The sequence below is a fragment of the Dendrobates tinctorius genome, unplaced genomic scaffold (genome assembly GCF_039654945.1).
Source record: "Dendrobates tinctorius isolate UK_male_01 unplaced genomic scaffold, ASM3965494v1 ptg000512l, whole genome shotgun sequence".
NCBI lineage: Eukaryota > Metazoa > Chordata > Amphibia > Anura > Dendrobatidae > Dendrobates > Dendrobates tinctorius.
Window position 1 is genome coordinate 1,474,684 of NW_027362171.1, and position 26,064 is coordinate 1,500,747.

The window sequence follows — 26,064 nt, forward strand, 5'->3', positions numbered from 1 at the left end:
GTATAAAAAAGATCTGAATCTCATTACAAACACTTCTTATATCTTTCATTTCACAGCAGACAGTGAGGGGGAAAGTGGAGAAGAGTTGAGCTGGTTGTGATTACAAACACTTCTGCAGTTGCAGCTCTCTCCTCAATGGACTGTCAGTACAGCTGTAATTTCTACTCCCACACTCACTGCTGAAAGATGAAAGCTAAAGATGTTTGTAGTCACACTCTGCAGTAGATATTGGGCAGAGATCAGGACTATCTATCATTACTTCTCATAGGAGAAAAATGTTCTTTTGACATTCTAGAGACATGTTCCTTTTTTTCCCTGCTCACTCCCAGATAAAAATCTCTGGTGATGCCCAGTTGGGCTCTTCATAAATTATAACCTATATTTCTAAACTCGTATCTCCACAGTGGAGATGAGAAATTATAAGATAAAAGCTGTGTTGTGTTCAGCTCTGCAGCCGCTATTCCACGATGAGTCCGGTTTATCATGGAGAAACTGGTAAAAGATTCTCTTTAAGGAAGAAGCAGATAATTTACCAAAACCTCAGAGAAATTTCTACATTTCCCAAACTCTAATACAAATATGAGACGTCCTGATAAATGCATCAATTACTGGAGGTAACGGGATAAGAAATGTGTAAATGTTTCTTTCATACACTGGTTGATAGAGAATCTTGCATCTTACTTTATAAAGGTTTCTATGGGTCTAATGTACAGAATTAGTCATTATTATCAGTGGTTCCTCATATTGTGCAGTCATTCCTTTCTTTTTCCGAGCAGCTCTGTTTTTTTATTCATTCCCGATTTAAACAAAATAATAAAGCATTTAGGGAAAAACACACAACCTAAAAGTCCAGCACTGGAAGCCATCACTGCAAATATCTCCACAGCCACCATGGTCTTCCCTCTGGTGCTCAGATAAGCCGGGATCATGGAAATCCAGACACTGATGAACACCAGCATGCTGAAGGTGATGTACTTGGCCTCATTGAAACTGTCCGGTAATGTCCTCACCAAGAAAGCCAGGACAAAGTTCACAGCTGCCAGGAGCCCCAGATAACCCAACATGGAGTAGAACCAGATATCTGAACCTTCATTACACTGAATGATGAGAATCCCAGGATAAGACTCAATGTCCAGGTCTTGGAATGGGGGAGAAATAGACAACCAGAAAACGCAGATTACAACCTGAAGGGATGAACATGACAACACTATGGTATAGGGCAGTTTCACATTCAGCCATTTTCTCCAAGTGCTTCCAGGCTTGGTGGACTTAAAAGCAACACAAACCATGACAGTCTTGGCAAGAAGTGAAGAGACGGCTACTGAGAAGAAAAATCCAAAACTGGTTTCACGTAATCTACAAGTTACATCATTGGGACGACCAAGGAACAAAAACACAGAGAGAAAGCTGAGAAAGATGGAGACCAGGAGGAGGTAGCTCAGGTTCCGGTTATTGGCTCTCACAATGGGAGTGTCCCGGTAGGATATAAATATCCCAAATGTGGAGCCGGTCACAAGACATCCGAAGACCGAGATACAGGAGAGTACAGAAGCCATTGTGTCATTCTGGTAAGAGATGAATTCCATCACTTTAGGCAGACATTGGTCTCTCTTCTCATTTGGCCATTTGTCATTTTGGCATTTCATGCAGCTCTCGCTGTCTGTAGGAAAATTTCACGAAGTGTTACTTTTATTGTGGGAGGAATAACTATCTATCTATTATCTATCTATTATCTATCTATCTATTTATCTATTTAGAAAAAATGGAGCCAAACACTTTCCAAATAGTTGGGTGCACAGGCCTCCCGGCAAACAATCTGTATACTTGCCAAATATACAGTGTGTACGGAAAGTATTCAGACCCCTTGAAATTTTCACTCTTTGCTTCATTGCAGCCATTTGGTAAATTCAGAAAAAGCTCTTTTTTTCCTCATTACTATACACTCTGCAACCCATCTTGACTGAAAAAAACAGAAATGAAGAAATTTTTGTAAATTTATTAAAAAAGAAAAACTGATATATCATAGGGTCATAAGGAAGGTCTAGGAAGACTTCTGGTGGTCCCAACTTCTTCCATTTAAGGATTTTGAAGGCCACTGTGCTCATAGGAACCTTGAGTACTGCAGGAATTCTTTTGTAACCTTGGCCAGATCTGTGCCTTGCCACAATTCTGCATCTGAGCTCATAGGCCAGTATCTTTGACCTCATGATTCTCATTTGGTGTGACATGCACTGTGATCTGTGAGGTCTTATATAGAAAGGTGTGCTCCTTTACAAATCAAGTCCTAACAGTTTAACTACACACAGCTGGACATGGACACCAATGAGGGAGTAGAACCATCTCAAGGAGGATCACAAGGAAATGAACAGCATGTGACTTAAATATGAGTATCTGAGCAAAGGGTCTGAATACTTATGACCATGTGATATTTCAGTTTTTCTTTTTTAATAAATTTGCAAAAATTTCTACATTTCTGTTTTTGTTCAGTCAAGATGGGGTGCAGAGTGCACATTAATGAGAAAAAAATGAACTATTTTTAATTTACCAAATGGCTGCGATGAAGAGTGAAAAATTTTAAGGGGTCTGAATACTTTCCTTATCCACTGTATAAAGACAACAAATGGGAAGCAGCACTCCAAAAATTACTTCAAGAGTAAGGTGGATAATGCAGGATATAGGCTCTAGGAGACGAAATGTCGCCACGCCATGTGGACCCAAGAAAGTCCACCCAACACTTTAAGTAATTTTTTGGAGTGCTGCTTCCCATTTTTTGCCTTTATCTATTTACAGTGCCTTGCGAAAGTATTCAGCCCCCTGTAACTTTTCAACCTTTTCCCACATATCATGTTTCAAACATAAAGATACCAAATGTAAATTTTTGGTGAAGAATCAACAACAAGTGGGGCACAATTGTGAAGGTGATTGAAATTTATTGGCTATTTTAAATTTTTGTGGAAATTCAAAAATTGAAAAGTGGGGCATGCAATATTAATCGGCCCCTTTAACTTAATACTTTGTTGCGCCACCTTTTGCTGCAATTACAGCTGCAGTCGCTTGGGGTATGTCTCTATCAGTTTTGTACATCGAGAGACAGAAATTCCTGCCCATTCTTCCTTGGCAAACAGCTCCAGCTCAGTGAGGTTTGATGGAGATCGTTTGTGAACAGCAGTTTTCAGCTCTTTCCACAGATTCACGATTGCATTCAGGTCTGGACTTTGACTTGGTCATTCTAACAACTGGATACATTTATTTGTGAATCATTCCATTATAGATTTTGCTATATGTTTGGGATCATTGTCTTGTTGGAAGACAAATCTCTGTCCCAGTCTCAGGTCTTTTGCAGACTCCAACAGGTTCTCTTCAAGAAAGGTCCTGTATTTGGCTCCATCCATCTTCCCATCATTTTAGCCATCTTCCCTATCCCTGCTGAAGAAAAGCAGCCTCAAACCATGATGCTGCCACCACCATGTTTGACAGTGGGGATGGTGTGTTCAGGGTGATGAGCTGTGCTGCCTTTACGCCAAACATATCGATTTTGGTTTCATCTGACCAGAGCACCTTCTTTCATGTTTGGTGTGTCTCCCCGGTGGCTTGTTGCAAACTTTAAGCAACACTTTTTATGGATATCTTTGAGAAGTGGCTTTTTTCTTGCCACTCATCCATAAAGGCCAGAATTTTGCAGTGTACGACTGATTGTTGTCCTATGGACAGACTGTCCCACCTCAGCTGTAGATCTCTGCAGTTTATCCAGAGTTATCATGGGGCTCTTGGCTGCATCTCTGATCAGTCTTCTCCTTGTTTGAGAATGTGAATGAGCAAGGTAGGTGGAAATTCCCCGCACTTCCGCAGCGAGCTGCTCCACACGATCAGACAATTGCTTTATCTCAATTGAGAGAAAAAAAAATTCCCCCTACGGCCTCAGAGATATAGAGGAAAAAATATACACACTTTTTTTTTTAAAATTCTTTCCTGCTATTAAGTACCCTAGGATCTGCGGTATGGCTGGTGATTCTGTTTTGAATGAGTCGCCGTAGGAGGCAAAAACAGAAATACTAGCTAAGTCCAGAAAACCAGAGAAGTTGGCAGCTATCGAATTGCAGACCCCTGAACCTATCAACAACAACTAGCAGTAGCCGTGGGGGGTTCCTACGGTGCCATAGACCCCTCGATCACAGCCGGAGAACTAAATAGCCTAAAGACAGAAAGGGAAATCTAAACTGCCCCAGAGCAGACCCCAAAGCAAAAGGCAGCTCCCAAAATATAATGACGGTGAAGCAAGATGAAAAAACACTAACACAGATAGAAAGATAGGCTGAGCAAATGATGGGGCCCAAGCTAACTAAATAGGACAGGATAGAAAAGCTGTTGTCTGCAATCCGCAAAACCCTATCAATACATGAGCCAACAGACTGATAGGGAAAAAGGCCCTGAAGACGCTAGGCTTCAAAAAGACTATATCAGTACTCAGGTATTTTCTGAAGACAGAGCAAAAAGACAAAAAGGAATTCAGCTCACCCCCAGCAGGGAATGGCAGAAATCCAGAAAAACAAGGCAAAACAAAACCAAAACACAAATGCAAAAAGCAGAGCAGAAAACTTAGCTTTTGAGGAGCAGGAATCAGACTGGTCGCCTAGAATCCCTCAGAGAAATCACCAGCAAGGCAGAAGGGTGTCGGCTGCCTTATATTCAGTCAGCAATTCCAGTCACCCAGTCATCATCTGCCTGCTCAGGTGCTTGGTAATCAGCCTCACTACCTTCCTTCACCAGAAGAGGGAGTTCATCAGACCTCAATGGTGAAGGGGAAAATGAACTCACAACAGTACCACCCCCTTGAGGAGGGGTCACCGAACCGTCATCCACGCCACCAGGGCGATCAGGGTGAGCCCGATGAAAGGCACGCACCAATCTTTTGGCATGAATATCTGAGGCAGAGACCCAGGAATTATCATCCTGACCATAACCCTTCCACTTAACCAAATACTGGAGTCTCCGTCTAGCCAGACGGGAATCCAGTATCTTCTCTACCTCATATTCCATGTTACCTTCAACCAATACAGGGTCTGAAGGTGCCACCCCAGGAACTACTGGTTCAACAAACCTCTTCAACAAGGACTTATGAAAAACATTATGGATTTTAAATGTGACAGGAAGAGCCAACCGAAAAGAGACCGGATTAATAATCTCCAAAATCTTGTAAGGTCCAATAAATCTAGGCTTAAACTTAGGAGAAGCCACCTTCATAGTGATATTTTTTTATTATGCCAAGAGCAAGCGACACTACTCTGTCCTCCTCCTCCTGGACCTGTCGGCTGCCTTTGACACAGTGGACCATTCCCTATTATTACAGACCCTCTCATCCCTCGGCATCACAGACTTGGCCCTCTCCTGGATCTCATCATACCTAACAGACCGGACATTCAGCGTCTCCCACTCACACACCACCTCCTCACCTCGCCCCCTATCTGTCGGAGTCCCACAAGGTTCAGTCCTAGGGCCCCTGCTGTTCTCTATTTACACCTTTGGCCTGGGACAGCTCATAGAATCTCATGGCTTTCAGTATCATCTTTATGCTGATGACACACAGATCTACATCTCTGGACCAGATATCACCTCCCTACTAACCAGAATCCCTCAATGTCTGTCCACTATTTCATCCTTCTTCTCCACTAGATATCTGAAACTCAACATGGACAAAACAGAATTCATCATCTTTCCCCCATCTCACGTGACCCCCCCTACGAACCTATCAATTACAGTAAATGACTGCCCACTCTCCCCAGTCCCACAAGCTCGCTGCCTCGGAGTAATCCTTGATGCTGATCTCTCCTTCAAACCACATATCCAAACCCTTTCCACTTCCTGCCGACTTCAACTCAAAAATATTTCACGCATCCGTTCATTCCTCACCCAAGAATCTGCAAAAACCCTAGTCCATGCCCTCATCATCTCTCGCCTTGACTACTGCAACCTCATGCTCTGCGGCCTCCCCTCAAACACTCTCGCACCCCTCCAATCTATTCTAAACTCTGCTGCCCGACTAATCCACCTGTCCCCCCGCTATTCCCCAGCTTCTCCCCTCTGTCAATCCCTTCACTGGCTCCCAATTGCCCAGAGATTCCATTACAAAACCCTAACCATGACATACAAAGCCATCCACAACTTGTCTCCTCCATACATCTGTGACCTCGTCTCCCGGTACTTTCCTGCACGCAACCTCCGATCCTCACAAGATCTCCTTCTCTACTCCCCTCTTATCTCCTCTTCCCACAATCGCATACAAGATTTCTCTCGCGCATCACCCCTACTCTGGAACTCTCTACCACAACATATCAGACTCTCACCTACCATCGAAACCTTCAAAAAGAGCCTGAAGACCCACCTCTTCCGACAAGCCTATAACCTGCAGTAACCACTGATCGACCAAACCGCTGCACGACCAGCTCTACCCTCGCCTACTGTATTATCACCCATCCCTTGAAGATTGTGAGCCCTCGCGGGCAGGGTCCTCTCTCCTCCTGTACCAGTTATGACTTGTATTGTTTAAGATTATTGTACTTGTTTTTATGTATACCCCCCTCACATGTAAAGCGCCATGGAATAAATGGCGCTATAACAATAAATAATAATAATAATAATAATAATTATAACCAAACCATATCACCCACCTTAAACTGGGGACCAATGGTCCTATGTCGGTTGGAAAACCGCAGGGTCTTTTCCTGGGATAGAGATAACTTATCCACCACTTGGTCCCAGATCTGGTGCATTCTCTCCACCACAGTGTCAACACCTGGGCAGGCAGAAGGCTCCACCTGCCCTGAAGAAAAACAAGGATGAAACCCAAAGTTACAAAAAAAAGGTGACATCAAAGTGGCAGAACTAGCTCTATTATTTAAAGCAAATTCGGCCAAGGGCAAAAATGAAACCCAATCATCCTGATCAGCGGAAATAAAACATCTCAAATACGACTCCAAGGTCTGGTTTGTTCTCTCAGTCTGCCCATTGGTCTGAGGGTGAAAAGCAAAGGAGAAGGACAACTGAATTCCCAGCTTGGAACAGAAAGTCCTCCAAAATCTAGACACAAACTGAACTCCTCTGTCAGATACAATGTTCTCAGGAATCCCGTGCAAGTGAACCACCTGTTACAAAAACAGGGGCACCAACACAGAGGAAGATGGCAACTTAGGGAGTGGTACAAGATGAACCATCTTAGAGAACCTATCACAAATCACCCATATAACAGTCATTCTCTGAGAGACAGCCATATCAGAGATGAAATCCATTGAAATATGGGTCCATGGCCTCCTGGGGACCGGCAAAGGCATCAACAACCCACTAGAGCGAGAACAAGGTTTAGACCGGGAGCAAGTCCCACAGGACTGCACAAAATTCCTGACATCACGAGACAAGGTGGGCCACCAAAAAGACCGACTCACCAGATCTCTAGTACCAAAAATACCTGGATGACCAGCCAATGTGGAGCAATGAACTCTCACTCTCTTCTTCCACTGGTCAGGAACATACAACTTTCCAGTGGGACAACGCTCAGGTTTGTCCTCCTGGAACTCTTCCAGAGCACATCTCAAATCGGGCGAGATGGCAGAAAGAACTACCCTTTCGCCTAAGATGGTAGCAGGCTTGGTCACCACAGGAGAATCAGCAAAGAATCTCCAAGAGAGAGCGTCAGCCTTGACATTCTTAGTGCCAGGAAGAAAAGAGACCACAAAATCAAAACGTGTAAAAAACAAGGCCCACCTAGCCTGTCTAGGGTTCAAGCATTTGGCCGACTCCAGGTAAATCAAATTCTTGTGGTCAGTGAGGACCACGACTTGATGTTTAGCTCCCTCCAACCAATGTCTCCACTCCTCAAATGCCCATTTCATAGCTAACATTTCCCGATTCCCCACATCATAGTTACGTTCAGATGGAGAGAACTTTCGGGAAAAGAAAGCACAGGGATTAATTTTAGATGTTACAGGATCCTTTTGGGACAAAACAGCTCCTGCACCAATCTCAGAAGCGTCGACCTCTACCTGGAACGGGAGTGAGACATCAGGTTGCCGCAAAACTGGGGCAGAAGTTAATCTTCGCTTCAGCTCCTGAAAGGAAGAAACAGCCTCCGGAGACCAATTCAACACATCAACACCCTTCTTTGTCAGATCAGTCAATGGCTTGGCAATACTAGAAAATTTTGCTATAAATTTCTGATAAAAATTAGCAAAACCCCAAAACTTCTGGAGGGCCTTCAAAGAAGTGGGCTGAACCCAATCATAAATGGCCTGTACCTTGGCTGGGTCCATTTCAATAATTGATGGAGACAAAATAAATCCCAAAAATGAAATCCTCTGTACCCCAAAAAGGCATTTCGATCCTTTGACATACAGGGAATTCTCACTCAAGATCCGGAACACAGTCCAAACATGTTCCACATGAGAATCCCAATCCTTGGAGATGATCAAAATATCATCCAGATAGATAATCAAAAATTTATCTATAAAGTCTCGGAAAATGTCGTTCATGAAGCACTGGAAGACAGAAGGGGCATTAGTGAGCCCAAAAGGCATCACCAGGTACTCAAAATGTCCCTCCGGAGTATTAAACGCCGTTTTCCATTCATCCCCATGCTTAATGCGGATAAGATTATACGGCCCCCTGAGGTCAAGCTTGGTAAACGAGCAAACACCTTTAACTCTGGAAAATAGATCGGAAATCAGGGGTAACGGATACTGATATTTAATAGTAATTTTGTTGAGGGCACGATAATCAATACAAGGCCTTAATAAACCATCCTTTTTGGCCACGAAAAAAAAAACAGCACCTAAGGGTGAAGAGGATGGTCTAATATGACCCTTCTCCAACGCCTCCTTAATATAGGATTGCATAGCCTCGTGCTCGGGTACAGATAAATTGAAGAGCCGACCCTTGGGAAATTTATACCCCGGGCTCAGTTCAATTGCACAGTCATAACTCCTATGAGGAGGCAAAGACGCAGACTCATTCTCACTAAATACATCATAAAAGTCCGCCAAATAGTCAGGAACATCATGCGACTGAGGAGAGGTGGAAAAAAGCGGAGCCTCACTAAGGGCACACCGACAACCCCAACTCACCACAGACACAGATTTCCAATCCAAAACTGGATTATGAATTTGCAACAAGGGAAACCCCAGAACAATGGTATCATGCAAAATATGCAATACCAAAAATCTGCAATTTTCTTGATGGTCTGGGGCGACCCGCATTACCACCTGGGTCCAAAACTGAGGTTTATTTTTCGCCAAAGGAGTAGCATCAATCCCCCTCAAAGGCATAGGCGTCCGCAGAGGTGTCATAGGAAACCCACAACGTTTAGCAAAATCCAAGTCCATTAGGTTCAGGGCTGCTCCCAAATCCACAAAAGCCTTGGCGGAAAATGTGGACAGGGAGCAGATCAGAGTAATTGCCAGAAGAAACTTAGGTTGAACACCACCCACAGAAAACGTGTGTGCAAAACGTTTCTCTCGTTTAGGAGAGACAGAAATAATATGCGAGGCATCTCCACAAAAAAAACACAGCTTATTACGCCTTCTGAACTCCTGATGTTGCTCTCTGGACAAAACTCTATCACATTGCATAGGTTCAGACACTTGTTCAACAGGTGGCAACACCTCTCGTGCAGTCCTGCGTTCATGTAAACGCCGATCAACCTGAATGGCTAATGACATAGAATCGTCAAGACCAGAGGGAACAGGAAATCCCACCATAGTATGTTTTACGGCTTCTGACAAACCCTTCTGAAAGAGAGCTGCCAAGGCATTATCATTCCAGGTAGTAAGGACCGCCCACTTTCGGAATTTTTGACAGTACAATTCTGCAGTATCTTGACCCTGGCTCAATGCCAACAGGGTCTTTTCAGCCTGATCAATGGCATTAGGTTCATCATACAACAACCCCAGGGCTTGAAAAAATGCATTCACATTAGTCAGAATAGGATCACCTGGTTTCAAAGAAAACGCCCAATCCTGGGGATCGCCACGCAGAAAAGAGATGACAATTTTAACCTGCTGCGCGGAGCTCCCTGACGAGTTAGGCTTCAAGGCAAAAAATAATTTACAATTATTTTTGAAATTCAAAAATTTAGACTGATCCCCAAAAGACACATCAGGAGTAGGAATCTTTGGTTCAGCAGTATGTGAATGAGCAAGGTAGGCGGAAATTCCCTGCACTTCCGCAGCGAGCTGCTCCACACGATCAGACAATTGCTTTATCTCAATTGTGAGAAAAAAAAATTCCCCCTACGGCCTCAGAGATATAGAGGAAAAAATATACACACTTTTTTTTTTCATTACTTTCCTGCTATTGAGTACCCTAGGATCTGCGGTATGGCTGGTGATTCTGTTTTGAATGAGTCGCCGTAGGAGGCAAAAACAGAAATACTAGCTAAGTCCAGAAAACCAGAGAAGTTGGCAGCTATCGAATTGCAGACCCCTGAACCTATCAACAACAACTAGCAGTAGTCGTGGGGGGTTCCTACGGTGCCCTAGACCCCTCGATCACAGCCGGAGAACTAAATAGCCTAAAGACAGAAAGGGAAATCTAAACTGCCCCAGAGCAGACCCCAAAGCAAAAGGCAGCCCCCAACATATAATGACGGTGAAGCAAGATGAAAAAACACTAACACAGATAGAAAGATAGGCTGAGCAAATGATGGGGCCCAAGTTAACTAATAGGACAGGATAGAAAAGCTGCTGCCTGCAATCCGCAAAACCCTATCGAAACATGAGCCAACAGACTGATAGGGAAAAAGGTCCTGAAGACGCTAAGCTTCAAAAAGACTATATCAGTACTCAGGTATTTTCTGAAGACAGAGCAAAAAGACAAAAAGGAATTCAGCTCACCCCCAGCAGGGAATGGCAGAAATCCAGAAAAACAAGGCAAAACAAAACCAAAACACAAATGCAAAAAGCAGAGCAGAAAACTTAGCTTTTGAGGAGCAGGAATCAGACTGGTCTCCGAGAATCCCTCAGAGAAATCACCAGCAAGGCAGAAGGGCGTCGGCTGCCTTATATCCAGTCAGCAATTCCAGTCACCCAGTCATCATCTGCCTGCTCAGGTGCTTGGTAATCAGCCTCACTACCTTCCTTCACCAGAAGAGGGAGTTCATCAGACCTCAATGGTGAAGGGGAAAATGAGCTCACAACACACAGCTTCATTTATTTGCTTTATGAGGATATTCTCTGTTGCTTCCATTATTTTTGGAGACTTATAACAAGCCCCTATCAGTTATTTACTATTTTTCCCCCTTCCCCTTACATCCACCCACAGGGACTCTACATTTTCATTAGATTCATATATATTATCACGAAGGATGGGTTGTAAGGATGATTTTACATATAAACATGCCTCCCCCTCGCTTATTTGTTCGGTCATTTCTGAACAGACTATAGCCCTGTAAATTATTCGCCCTGTCATGTCTCTTGTCCGGCCATGTCTCAGATATCCCCACCATGTCATAATTATGTTCCAACAACATTAATTCTAATTCCTCCATTTTGTTTTGAGGCTTCTGGCATTAGTATACATGCACTTTATGTATCTCTCTGTACCTCTATTCTTTCTTAAATTATTACCTCTTCTAACCCCACCCCCCATGCCACCCCCACCCCAGTTTCATTATTTGTGCTCAGGTCTCTATCTGCACTGTCTTTCCCTCCTATAAAAGGAGTACCCTCCCCCTGTCCCTAGTTTAAACACTCCTCCACATTGGATCATTCAGAGATCCACAATGAACTTCTGGAGTGAGTTTGCTGCACTGAAATTAAAGGGGCCGAATAATATTGCACGCCCCACTTTTCAGTTTTTGACTTTCCACAAAAATTTAAAATAACCAATAAATTTCTTTCAACTTCACAATTGTGTCCCACTTGTTGATTGTTCAGCAAAAATTTACATTTGGTAACTTTATGTTTGAAGCTTGATATACAGTGGGGAAAAAAAGTATTTAGTCAGTCAGCAATAGTGCAAGTTCCACCACTTAAAAAGATGAGAGGCGTCTGTAATTTACATCATAGGTAGACCTCAACTATGGGAGACAAACTGAGAAAAAAAAATCCAGAAAATCACATTGTCTGTTTTTTTTTCATTTTATTTGCATATTATGGTGGAAAATAAGTATTTGGTCAGAAACAAGCAATCAAGATTTCTGGCTCTCACAGACCTGTAACTTCTTCTTTGTCTCCTCTTTCCTCCACTCATTACCTGTAGTAATGGCACCTGTTTAAACTTGTTATCAGTATAAAAAGACACCTGTGCACACCCTCAAACAGTCTGACTCCAAACTCCACTATGGTGAAGACCAAAGAGCTGTCAAAGGACACCAGAAACAAAATTGTAGCCCTGCACCAGGCTGGGAAGACTGAATCTGCAATAGCCAACCAGCTTGGAGTGAAGAAATCAACTGTGGGAGCAATAATTAGAAAATGGAAGACATACAAGACCACTGATAATCTCCCTCGATCTGGTGCTCCACGCAAAATCCCACCCCGTGGGGTCAGAATGATCACAAGAATGGTGAGCAAAAATCCCAGAACCACGCGGGGGGACCTAGTGAATGAACTGCAGAGAGCTGGGACCAATGTAACAAGGCCTACCATAAGTAACACACTATGCCACCATGGACTCAGATCCTGCAGTGCCAGACGTGTCCCACTGCTTAAGCCTGTACATGTCCGGGCCCGTCTGAAGTTTGCTAGAGAGCATTTGGATGATCGAGAGGAGTTTTGGGAGAATGTCCTATGGTCTGATGAAACCAAACTGGAACTGTTTGGTAGAAACACAACTTGTCGTGTTTGGAGGAAAAAGAATACTGAGTTGCATCCATCAAACACCATACCTACTGTAAGGCATGGTGGTGGAAACATCATGCTTTGGGGCTGTTTCTCTGCAAAGGGGCCAGGACGACTGATCCGAGTACATGAAAGAATGAATGGGGCCATGTATCGTGAGATTTTGAGTGCAAACCTCCTTCCATCAGCAAGGGCATTGAAGATGAAACGTGGCTGGGTCTTTCAACATGACAATGATCCAAAGCACACCGCCAGGGCAACGAAGGAGTGACTTCGTAAGAAGCATTTCAAGGTCCTGGAGTGGCCTAGCCAGTCTCCAGATCTCAACCCTATAGAAAACCTTTGGAGGGAGTTGAAAGTCCGTGTTGCCAAGCGAAAAGCCAAAAACATCACTGCTCTAGAGGAGATCTGCATGGAGGAATGGGCCAACATACCAACAACAGTGTGTGGCAACCTTGTGAAGACTTACAGAAAACGTTTGACCTCTGTCATTGCCAACAAAGGATATATCACAAAGTATTGAGATGAAATTTTGTTTCTGACCAAATACTTATTTTCCACCATAATATGCAAATAAAATGAAAAAAAAAACAGACAATGTGATTTTCTGGATTTTTTTTTCTCAGTTTGTCTCCCATAGTTGAGGTCTACCTATGATGTAAATTACAGACGCCTCTCATCTTTTTAAGTGGTGGAACTTGCATTATTGCTGACTGGCTAAATACTTTTTTTCCCCACTGTATGCGAGCAGAAACAAGAAACAGGGGCACAACCAAACTATTAAAGGGATCCAACCTTGACCTATACCACAGTATGCAATTAACAAAAAGTAGAAAGAAATAGGCCACAACAGGGGATCACCCGAGGCAGGACATAGCATAAACAATTCAAATTTTATTAGACACAGAAAAACAGGCAAAAAATATTAAAAACCGTCAAACATATGACACATACACAAAGCTCATAATAGAGCAAACCACCTACCGCTAAACACTCCACAATGGGAAAATGACCCTAGGTCCATGTAAACAGCCTACCAGAGTGTGAAAAAATACACACCCTGAAATAGAAATATTTAACCATGCAAAAGGTAGAAAACACTCTGTGTAGTAAAGGTGGACAATAAATTCATAACCTGAAAGAGGTTTTGGCACTAATAACCAGAGGTCACCACAGATAGAGTTATAAAGCTCATAGTGTCTTGTCCGAATGCAGTACAGAAGAATATATTAAAGGCAAATGGTTTAAATCAACCCCTTCAGGAATACAAGTGCCACCACTTCAAAAGGTAAACGTGAAGCATGCAAATAGCCCACATAGTCTGAGCACATAAGATAAAGAGATATAGGCTAAAATAGCCTCCTACAATAATCAGCACATGTTCACATTAGCAATATACAAAACCCATGTAGAGTGGAGCAGGCAGAGTGGGAAGACCCGACGCGTGCCGCCAGACGTGTGCCTTTAATATATTCTTCTGTACTGCATTCGGACAAGACACTATGAGCTTTATAACTCTATCTGTGGTGACCTCTGGTTATTAGTGCCAAAACCTCTTTCAGGTTATGAATTTATTGTCCACCTTTACTACACAGAGAGTGTTTTCTACCTTTTGCATGGTTAAATATTTCTATTTCAGGGTGTGTATTTTTTCACACTCTGGCAGGCTGTTTACATGGACCTAGGGTCATTTTCCCATTGTGGAGTGTTTAGCGGTAGGTGCTATGCTCTATTATGAGCTTTGTGTAATGTGTGTATGTCTCATATGTTTGACCGTTTTTAATGTTTTTAACATTTTTTTGCCTGTTTTTCTGTGTCTAATAAAATTTGAATTGTTTATGCTATGTCCTGCCTCGGGTGATCCCCCTGTATGTGGCCTATTTCTTTCTTCTTTTTGTTAATTGAAGCTTGATATATGGGAAAAGGTTGAAAAGTTCCAGGGGGCCGAATACTTTCACAAGGCACTGTATCTATCTATCTTTTAACTATTATCTTTCTATTATCTGTCTGTGAATCTAATATCTATCTTTTATCCACTTTCTATCTATATCTATCATCTGTTATTTAGCTTTCTGTCTGTCTGTGAATCTGTCTAATATCTTTCTTTCCATCAATGTTAAATACTGCCTTATAACGGCGGCATTTGTATTCCCTCTGTGGTATACTTCATCTCTCAGGCTGCAAGCTTCCCTGCTCTGAGGTCACCTTGACTTCCGGACCTGCGCAGAAGTTTCTCATGCGCTCCACGCTTGCATTCCAGCGCAGGCACCGGAATCTTTCCCTTACATCTGGGTGTAACCAGAGTAGCGGAGAAGCGCCGATTTGTTCCCGGATGATGACGTGATTTCTTGTGCCCAGTGTAAAGAGCACTACCATGACCATGTTATCTATGCCCCATAGATGTAGCACTTTAGCGAAACGGCTCTATCGGGGTTGGAGCGCACACCGGGAGTCTCCCTGCACTGAAGCACCTTCAACTACATACCTCATTATATTGCTGCTTGTGGTTTTCTGCTGCATAGCCAGTATTTGCAGGGGGCATTTATGCACACTTTATCAAAGTAAAGTTTATCAAAGAACTGGCAGTTATAACATGGATGAAATGTGACACGCATCTCTATTCTCTTCACACAGGTAACCACCTCTTTCAATCTCTGCTCTGAATCAATTCCTCCCTTCAATGTCAGCAAGCAGTTAATTCTGAATGCTCTATGTCTTTTCAACTCTGCAAGCTTATATCTGGTATATATTTATTTCAACTTACTCGGCTTGTCCCCTTTTGCTCTGAGGTCAAGAAACTTTTCAAAGTGGTTTATGATGCATGTAGGCCTGGACATTGGTTTGTCTGATAATTACCTTTATTGTGCCCTGCTGTCTTAGTTTAGTTTGATTGATTAACGAGAAGAGAGAGATAAAAAAAATCTAAGCCTTAGATTCCTATATATTCAGACCTAGCTTGGGGGAGCATTTATGCAGGGGGCATTTATGCACACTTTATCGAGGTACAGTTTATCAAAGTACTGGCAGTTATAGCATGGCAGATAGACAGGTAAGACATTTATATACATCTACTCCCTGTACATTTGGAGTACAACAAATATATACCATATGCATTTGTGTAATTTGTATCCTGGCCGCTGCATTCATACACATCCACCGCCCTGGCATTAACTCTCTACACTCCATCCATATTGGCCCCTCACTCCTTTCCTCTCTTATGTATAGCACTAACACTCTTTTCACATTGTTAAATTGCACATATCCATTCAGTCCCACCATTCAAAATAAGAGACGCTCCCACAAATCACTCAACCATCTGTTGACGCTTTCTATCCTCCTTTTCCTAGTCGCAGGAGACATTGCTCCCAACCCTGGTCCCCCATGTTATAGAAAGTCAAACCCCCCAACTGCTAAACTCAGAAACCCCTCTAATCTTATTAATATTCCCTGCATGCCTTCTGTCTCTCTTAATTGTGCCCTTTGGAATTCTCGCTCAATGTGTAATAAACTCTCCTTCATTCATGACTTCTTCCTTTCTAATTCTCATAACCTCCTGGCTCTTACTGAAACCTGGATCCAGCAGTCAGACACTACCACTGATGCTGTTCTTTCATATGGGGGATTACATTTCGCTCATACCCCAAGATCAGACAAAAGAGCAGGTGGAGGTGTTGGTCTACTCCTATCACCAAAATGTACCTTTCAGGTTATCCCTCAAGTATCCTCACTAGTTTTCCCTTCTTTTGAGGTCCATGCCGTCAGACTCTACACTCCCTTCTCCATGTGAGTGGCGGTAGTGTATCGTCCTCCTGGCCCCTCCCATCAGTTCCTGGATCATTTTGCCACTTGGCTTCCACATTTTCTCTCCTGTGACATCCCTACCCTCATCATGGGTGATTTCAACATCCCCATTGCTCTTCCCCTCTCCCCATCTGATACTCCCCTTTTATCTCTAACCTCCTCGTTTGGCCTTTCACAGCTTACTAACTCTACTACACAAGAAGACGGAAACTCCCTCGACTTGGTCTTCTCTCGGCTTTGTGCAGTGGATAGTGTTGAGCGATACCACCCGATACTGAAAAATATCGGATCGGAATGGATCGGCCGATCTAAAAAAAAGTATCGGGTATCGCCGATTCCAATCCCAGAAGTCCCATTCAAGTCAATGGAACAGAAATATCGGAATTAAAAAAAACATTTTTTCCCTGTAGGTTAATTCTACATGAAGAAAAACAACTATTAATAATGTAGAATGTATTGTGGGAGGTGTAGGAGACATTAAAGGCATAGAGCTTTAGCCCAATCAAATGGAATAGCAGTAATTTTTTTTTCAAAGACGTTCGTAGTTACAAAGATATTGACTATGTTAAAGTCTTTAATATTTTGTCAGATATGTATGTTTCACTACTTCCATGCTCTTCACCTTCTTTTTTACTTCTCCCACACTTTCTCCTTCATCATCCTCAGCAGCATCTTTTTCATCAACTTATTCTTCACCTTATTCATCTTCTTCTTCTTCTTCTTCTTCTTCTTCTTCTTCTTCTTCTTCTTCTTCTTCTTCTTCTTCTTCTTCTTCTTCTTCTTCTTCACCTTCTTTCTATTTTTTTTTTTGCTACATTCTTCATATTCTTCTTATTCAACTATTATTCTTCTTCATATTCTACATCCTCATCTTCTTCCTATTCTTCTTCTTCATCATATTCTTGGTTTTTATGCTTCTTGTTCTTCTGTCTCTTGTTGTTCTGCATCTTGGTGGATGTCTTCATGTTCCTTGTCCTCTTGGTCATCTTCTTCAGGGTCATCTTTTAGGTATTCTTCTGTGTGGTCTTCAGGGTCGTCATCTTCAGGGTCATAGTCAGGGAGATCCAGAATGAGAATCAAAAACCATTTCCACAAGCTTGAACTTGGAAAAGTAGCATAAGGTACAAGAAGGCTGAGGAACTCCCGAGAACCAGCTGATGGTGCTGGAACCCGGATAGGTAGCAGAAGGAACAATAGCAAATGGAACTAGCGAGGACCAGCTGACGGTGCTGGAACCCAGAGGGGCAGCAGAAGGAACAAGAGCCAATGGCACAACTGTGGACCAGCTGACGGTGCTGGAACACGGTTACTAAGCAGGAGGTACCTGTGCTACAAAGCACTACCAAGGACCAGCAGACGTTGCTGGAACTCGAATACCAAGAAGGCGACACCTAAGCCAAAGGCACTGCCGAGAACCAGCTGATGGTGCAGGAACCCAGATGGGTAGCAGAAGGTACCCAGGAAAAAAACAAAGTTGCAAGGCCGTGAGCCGGCCGCAGTTACCGAAACCCACAGTCCTACAGGGGGTGCTTGTCCTATTGGCACTATGAAACCAGCCTTTATTACCAGAACCCGCAGCCCACATAGGAAGCACTGAAACTGCAGGCACCAAAGACTCGGCTAACCCGACCGCAACACGACAGGACATCGTATTGGTGGCAAAGTGACGTTGACACTACCCGGAAACAGCAGGCGTGCTGGAACCAGGCTGGGCAGGAGGGAGTGCCCGTGCCAAAGACACTTCCAAGAACCAGCTGACGGTGCTGGAACCCGGATTGGTAGCATTAGCTACAAGAGTCAATGGAACTACCGAGAACCAGCTGACGGTGCTGGAACCCAGAGTGGCAGCAGAAGGAACAACAGCCAATGGCACAACCGTGGACCAGCTGACGGTGCTGGAACACGGTTACTAAGCAGGAGGTACCTGTGTTACAAAGCACTACCAAGGAACAGCAGACATTGCTGGAACTCGGATACCAAGAAGGATGCACCTAGGCCAAAGGCTCTGCCGAGAATCAGCTGACGGTGCTGGAACCCGGATGGGTAGCAGAAGGTACTCAGGAAAAAAACAAAGTTGCAAGGCCGTGAGCCGGCCGCAGATACCGAAACCCACAGTCCTACAGGGGGTGCACGTCCTATTGGCACTACGGAACCAGCCTTTATTACCAGAACCCGCAGCCCACATAGGAAGCAACAAAACTGCAGGCACCATACACTCGGCTAACCCGACCGCAACACGACAGGACAACGTATTGGTGGCAAAGTGCCGTTGACACTACCCGGAAAAAGCAGGCGCGCTGGAACCAGGCTGGGCAGGAGGGAGTACCCTTGCCAAAGACACTTCTGAGCAGCAACTGGCGATGTTGGAGCCCAGGATCAATCACGGAGCAGGCTGAGGCCTACTTGGAGCAAGTTTTACATCGGTTGTACACTACAACTGATTGTAACCGTGCTCCACTTAGGCCTCTGGCTCTACTGTCTCTAGTATTTCCCCTGTCCTCCAACCCCGCAAGTTGCTGCTCTGAAGTGGCGTCTGCCCAATCCACACTTGTTCCTTGTTTTACAGGGGCTCTGTCACGTCAGTGGATCCCCTGATGTGTGTACGGCAAGGTTTCCTGCTCAGTCCTCATTCACACTACTAGTAATGGGAATGTGGACAGAGCAGAAGACATTGCCGGACACACATCAGGGGATCCACTGACGTGACAGAGCCCCTGTAACCCAGGAACAAGTGTGGATTGTGCAGTCGCCACTTCAGAGCAGCAACTGGCGGGGTTGGAGGCCAGGGAAAATACTAGAGACAGTAGAGCCAGAGGCCTAAGTGGAGCATGGGGAAAAATCAGTAGTAGTGTGACTGTGTAGGCAGCAGGAGACTTTGCCATCCACACAGCAGGGGAGCAGCTGGCGTTACTGAACCCCACTGACACCGTAGCGAGTGTTTCTATCTGTGCGGACGGCACTTCCAAGCTACAACTGACTGAGTTGGAGCCCAGGATCAATGCTCCGAGCAGGCTGAGGCCTACTTGGAGCAAGTAGAAAATAAGATGTTGCGTGATTTTGGAGGCAGCAGGAGACTTTGCCATCCGCACAGCAGGGGAACAGCTGGCGTTACTGAACCCCACTGACACCGGAGCGAGTGTTTCTATCTGTGTGGACGGCACTTCCAAGCTACAACTGGCTGTGTTGGAGCCCAGGATGAAGCATGCAGCAGGCGGAGGCCAACTTGCAGCTGGTTTTATAGAGGTTGTAGACTACTACTGATTGTAACCTTGCTCCACTATGGCCTCCGGCTCCACTGTCTCTAGTATTTCCCCTAGCCTCCAACCACGCAAGTTGCTGCTCTAAAGTGGCGTCTGCACAATTCACACTTGTTACTGGGTTACAGGGGCTCAGTCACGTCAGTTGATCCCCTGATGTGTGTCTGGCAAGGTTTCCTGCTCAGTCCTCATTCACACTACTAGTAATGGGAATGTAGACAGAGCAGGAGACCTTGCCGGACACACATCAGGGGATCAACTGACGTGACTGAGCCCCAGTAACTCAGGTACAAGTGTGGATTGTGCAGACGCCACTACAGAGCAGAAACTGGCGGGGTTGGAGGCCAGGGGAAAAACTAGAGACAGTGGAGCCAGAGGCCTACGTGGAGCACGGTTAAAAATCAGTAGTAGTTTGAATGTGGATGGAGCAGGAGACATTGCCATCTACACAGCAGGGGAACAGCTGGCGTTTCTGAACCCCACTAACACAGGAGCTAGTGTGTTGTTCTCTGGGAAGATGACACTTCTGAACACCAACTGGCGTTGTTGGAGCCCAGGCTGTGGCATGGAGCAGGCTGAGGTCTGATGTTTTGGACCTGTGGAGTCAGCAGGAGACATTGCCGTCTACACAGCAGGGGAACAGCTTTCGTTTCTGAACCCCACTAACACAGGAGCTAGTGTGTTGTTCTCTGGGAAGACGACACTTCTGAACACCAACTGGCGTTGTTGGAGCCCAGGTTGAGGCATGGAGCAGGCTGAGGACTCATGTTTTGGGCATGTGGAGGCAGCAGGAGACATTGCTGGCTACACAGCAAGGGAACAGCTGGCGTTTCTGAACCCCACTAACACAGGAGCTAGTGTACTGTTCTCTGGGAAGACGATACTTCTGAACACCAACTGGCATTGTTGGAGCCCAGGTTTAGGCATTGAGCAGGCAGAGGCCTGATGTTTTGGGCATGTGGAGTCAGCAGGAGACATTGCCATCTACACAGCAGGGGAACAGCTGGCGTTTCTGAACCCCACTAACTCAGGAGCTAGTGTGTTGTTCTCTGGGAAGACGACACTTTTGAACTCCAACTGGCGTTGTTGGAGCCCAGGTTGAGGCATGGAGCAGGCAGAGGCCTGATGTTTTGGGCATGTGGAGTCAGCAGGAGACATTGCCGTCTATACAGCAGGGGAACAGCTGGCATTTCTGAACCCCACTAACACAGGAGCTAGTGTGTTGTTCTCTGGGAAGACGACACTTCTGAACACCAACTGGCGTTGCTGGAGCCCAGGATGAGGCATGCAGCAGGCGGAGGCCAACTTGCAGCTGGTTTTATAGAGGTTGTAGACTACTACTGATTGTAACTGTGCTCCACTTAGGCCTGTGGCTCCACTGTCTCTAGTTTTTCCCCTGGCCTCCAACCCCGCCAGTGACAGCTCTGAAGTGGCGTCAGCACAATCCACACTTGTTCCTGGGTTACAGTGGCTCTGTCACGTCAGTGGATCCCCTGATGTGTGTCCGGCAAGGTCTCCTGCTCTGTCAACATTCCCACTACTAGTAATGGGAACGTGGACAGAGCAGGAGACCTTGCCGGCCACACATCAGGGGATCAACTGACGTGACTTAGCCCCAGAAACTCAGGAACAAGTTTGAATTGTGCAGAAGCCACTTCAGAGCAGCAACTGGCGGGGTTGGAGGCCAGGGGAAATACTAGAGACAGTGGAGCCAGAGGTCTAAGTGGAGCACGGTTAAAAATCAGTAGGAGTTTGAATGTGGATGGAGCAGGAGACTTTGCCGTCAACACAGCAGGGGAGCAGCTGGCATTACTGAACCCCACTAACACAGGAGCGAGTGTGTTTTTCTCTGTGAATATGGCACTTCTGAACACCAACTAGCGGTATTGGAGCCCAGGTTGAGGCATGGAGCAGGCTGAGGCCTGATGTTGTTGGCATGTGGATGGAGCTGGAGACTTTGCCGTCCACACAGTAGGGGAGCAGCTGGCGTTACAGAACCCCACTAACACAGGAGCTAGTGTGTTTTTCTCTGTGCAGACGACACATCTGAGCAACAACTGGCTGTGTTGAAGCCCAGGGATTATAGTTCAGGTGGTAGAAACATGAACACAACAGGAGACCTGGATACAGTTGCCAACCAATTACTTAGTCGGGAAGAGGACTGGTAAATTCTGGAGAGATCCAGGCCTTGTTCATTTTCAGAAATGTAAGCCGGTCGACGTTTTCGGAAGATAGTCGAGTGCAACGGTCTGTTAGTACACCACCTGCGGCAGTAAAGACACGTTCCGATAATACACTGGCAGCAGGGCAAGCCAGCACCTCCAATGCATACTGGCTAAGCTCTGGCCATGTATCCAGCTTAGAGACCCAAAACTTGAAGGGGAAGAGCCATCTGGGAGTACACTCACAGGGCAAGACATGTAGTCTGTCATCATCTGACGGAAACATTGCCTCCTGCTGACTGGAGCCGTCTGTGATGGTGCAGACAATTGTGGTGGACACACAAAACTTTGCCACATTTGGGCCATAGTGGTCTTGCCTTGTGCTGAGGCGCTGCCTCTGCTGCCTCTTTGTGCCGAGTTTCCTCCACTGCCTCGATGCACAGAGCTGCTTTGTAAAGCACTTGCACCACTGCTGTCGGGTGGAATGGAAAACATGATGGACTGCACCAGTGTGTCTTGGTACTCCCGCAGTTTACGCTCCTGGTTCAACGTTGGTAGGAGGTTTTTTAAGTTGTCCCGGTAGCAAGGATCTAGGAGGGTGTACACCCAATAATCAGCCGTGTAGAGAATGTGGGTGATGCGGCGGTCATTTCTCAGGCACTTCAGCATGAAATCAACCATGTGCTGCAGACTCTGCCAAAGAACCGCTGTCCCCTGCTTGAGGCGTGATCTCTGCCTGCTCTGCATCACCCCACCCTCGCTGTACATACTGACTAGAGCTTTGTGTACCTCCCTCCTCTGGAGAGATGTCTTCCTTCTCCATCGACTCCTCCTCATCCTCCTCACAAAGTGTCCCCTGCCTAGGCCTTTGTGAGGAACCACGTAGCACAGACTGTCCAGAAGTTGATGGCATTTGGTACTCCTCATCCTCCACCTCTTCCAAAACCTCATCCCTTAGTGCTTGCAGTGTTTTTTGAAGCAGGCAGATAAGGGGAACAGTCATGCTGACTAGTGCATCATCTGCACTCGCAATCCGCGTGGAATCATCGAATGCACGCAAAACGAGGCAGATGTCCTTCATAGAGGCCCACTCAGTGGTGCTGAATAGTGTTGTGCAACTTTTGGTTTGTTAGGGTCGAGTTTCGTTTCATGAAACCCGACTTTTCCAAAAGTCGGGTCGAGCAAAATCGGCCGACTATAGGGAAAAGTCGGGGTCGTCCCGAAACACAAAACCCAATGTAAGTCAATGGAGAATTAAAGTTGGCAGTGAGAGGAGGACAGGAAACACACCAACAGTGTCCATTTGAATGCCAAAAGCATAAATTCTTGTTATTGAAGCTTGTCAACCTTAATTAATTTCATAATACTAGTTATGCACTGAAAAATGGGGGTCATTTGGCTACAGTTGTGGGTGGGAGGGCTGGCTCCAGGTTTTCGTGGGCCCAGGGCCAAAGAGCGCCCCTTTAACACATACCACAACTCATGATGCTCCGATACGGCAGAGAAATAGCAGTATAGTACAATTAAAAATTACTTCACTTTTTACATCTCATGACTGATATCCATTTTACATTCTCCAATACCTCCAAAAACGGACAGTATATAACTCCATACAGTATTATGGCCAGCGCTTAGTGCGCTATACAGAGTAATGAGGCCCATATATTTATCCATACGGAATCATTATTCCCATATAATGTTTCAAACCGTATATGATGAGCTCCACATAACGCTACAGTATAAGTTGGTCCCAATGGATGAAGCTCCACTGTCTTATGGGCCCAAATAATGCTCCATATATAATGGGCCCCATTTCTACTGCTCTAGTGTATAATGGGCCCTGTAAATGCTGCTCCAGTGTCTGAAGTCCACCTTTGGAATGCTCCAGTGTATGGTGGGCCCCATATATCATTCACCAGAGTATAGTGCTCCCCAAAAATTGCTGTCCCAACATTGAAAACAATTACATAAGTCTCCTTGCTAGGGAATCCCTGCACTACTCTGAACTCCTTGTCGTCCCCATCTTCCATCTCACTGCACTTGGCTGTTTAGGCCCTCCCACCGGCAGAGACACTTTTGCATACTATGCGGTGCCCTGTGCCAGCGCCATCGCCCATGAGTATGCCCCCCCACCTGCTTAAGGAACCTGCACTTTCATCTGCACCTTCCTCTTTGTCACCGTATAAGGTGGTATAGTATGCGGGAAGGGGAACTTGAGATTCCTCTGGGTCAGATTCTGGCTGTGTTGAGTGCGAGGGGAATGTAGTTGTCTGGGTCAATGTACCAGCAGCATCATCCAGCAGTGGCTGGGCCTCAGTGCACTTGTGGCGTCCCCAAGAGTACGGTCGCCACTGTGGCATTGCCTTCCTCCTAGGGAGTGTGTTGTCAAGCTTGGGAGCAACGAAGGATCTCTCTAGCAGTGAAACCAACACACAACACATTTTCCACTCCAGGCCAGTAGGGAGACCTCTGAACCTGACTGCTGAGGAGCTGCTCTCTGTGGTCGGGAGGAGGTAGGTTAGGGCACTCTGTGCAGGGAAGGGGAAGTGTGTGGACGTGAGAAGGGGAACTGGAGGATGAGCAGAGTTAAGGCTCACTCCTAGCTGGAGCGCATGGTCCGGATTCCGGTCTCCGAGTTTGTAGGGACACTGACGTTCCTGCAGCAGAAAGCGGGGGAAGTAGCAGCTATAAATGCTCTGTACCCAACTAAGGCTCGGAGGCCCCAGCATCGACGTGTGCGAGGCAGAAGGAAAAGGCTACAGCTGTCTGCTATAAAAGAAAAGTCTGAGGAACATCTGTTAGACAAGATGCGTTTCAGTGAACCACGGTCCTGTGAGTGCTTCCCCCACAAGCGCTAGAAAGGAGACAGGAAGGTACATGTTGGCGGAGTGTTGGAAGGGAGCTTTCCATTCTGGTCCCGGAGGTTGGCAGAGGTCCTGACCCGGAGGACACAGCACGGAGGCAGGCATCTGTGTAACCTGCAGACTGTGAGTAAAGCTTTGGAACTGCACGCTCTTGTGTCCTACAGTTATTCCAGCACCGCTACATCTGGGTACCAGCACCTACACTGCCTGTGCCTTTCCCCCATCACTACATCTACACTTCCCTGGGACTCCAGCTCCACCTGTGGGGAGCTTCACCATCTTTGCTGCACAACACCATCAGTCCCAGAGGATCTACATGCAGCGTCGGCCTAACATCTATGTTGCCGAACACCACAGGTGGCGTCAAACTATCTATATAAACTCTTTACCATTATACCACACCATTTACATGGGCGCCCAGAAGTTACTTTGCTCCTGAGGAAGTGTACCGTGTGTACACGAAACGCGTAGAGTTTATGGAATAAAAAGAAAGTTATAATCACTGCTTGGTCCTTGGATTAACTCCTTGTGAACTTTGGACTGGAACAGCGCGATCCTGAAAGCCGGACTTCTCTCCTTCCTATGAAACGCGACTTTGGCGCTAAAGTCGCCGACCTCGTGGTCGACCTCATCCTAGGGTCGGGTTTCATTTCATGAAACCCGACTTTGCCAAAAGTCGGCGACTTTTGAAATTTTTCGACCTGTTTTGCTCAACTCTAGTGCTGAAGCGTGACCGGAGCACAGTGCGACTTGTTTGCGCCTGATGCAGCTGGTACTCCATGACTGCTGCCTGCTGCTCACACAACCGCTCCAACATATGTAATGTTGAATTCCACCTGGTGGGTTGGTCACATATGATGTGATGTTCCAGAAGGCGTAATCGACACTACAGAGCAGCAAGGTGCGATCTTGCCGTGCTGGAACGCCACAAGTGAGCGCACTCTATGCGGACCTTGTGCAGCAGTGCATCAAGATCCGTATAGTCCCTCAGAATGCTCTGCACGACCAAGTTCAGCACATGTGCCAGACATGGGATGTGAGTGAGGTTGCCTAGGCCAAGAGTTGCCACCAGATTTCGGCCATTGTCACACACTACCAAGCCCGGCTGGAGATTCGCTGGCACAAACCACACGTCGCTCTCCTGCTTGATGGCATT

The 26,064-nt window shown here is 45.7% G+C and overlaps 1 protein-coding gene across 1 annotated transcript in view; it reads right to left on the bottom strand.

Moving 5' to 3' along the window:
- Positions 1 to 752: 752 nt before the first annotated feature.
- The window catches only part of LOC141078146 (vomeronasal type-2 receptor 26-like), a 56,251-nt gene continuing 30,939 nt past the window's right edge, over positions 753 to 26,064 (bottom strand). Inside the window, exon 3 of the mRNA XM_073564976.1 lies at positions 753 to 1,660. Coding sequence (XP_073421077.1) covers positions 753 to 1,660 — 908 coding nt within the window. The remainder of the gene's footprint in view (positions 1,661 to 26,064) is intronic.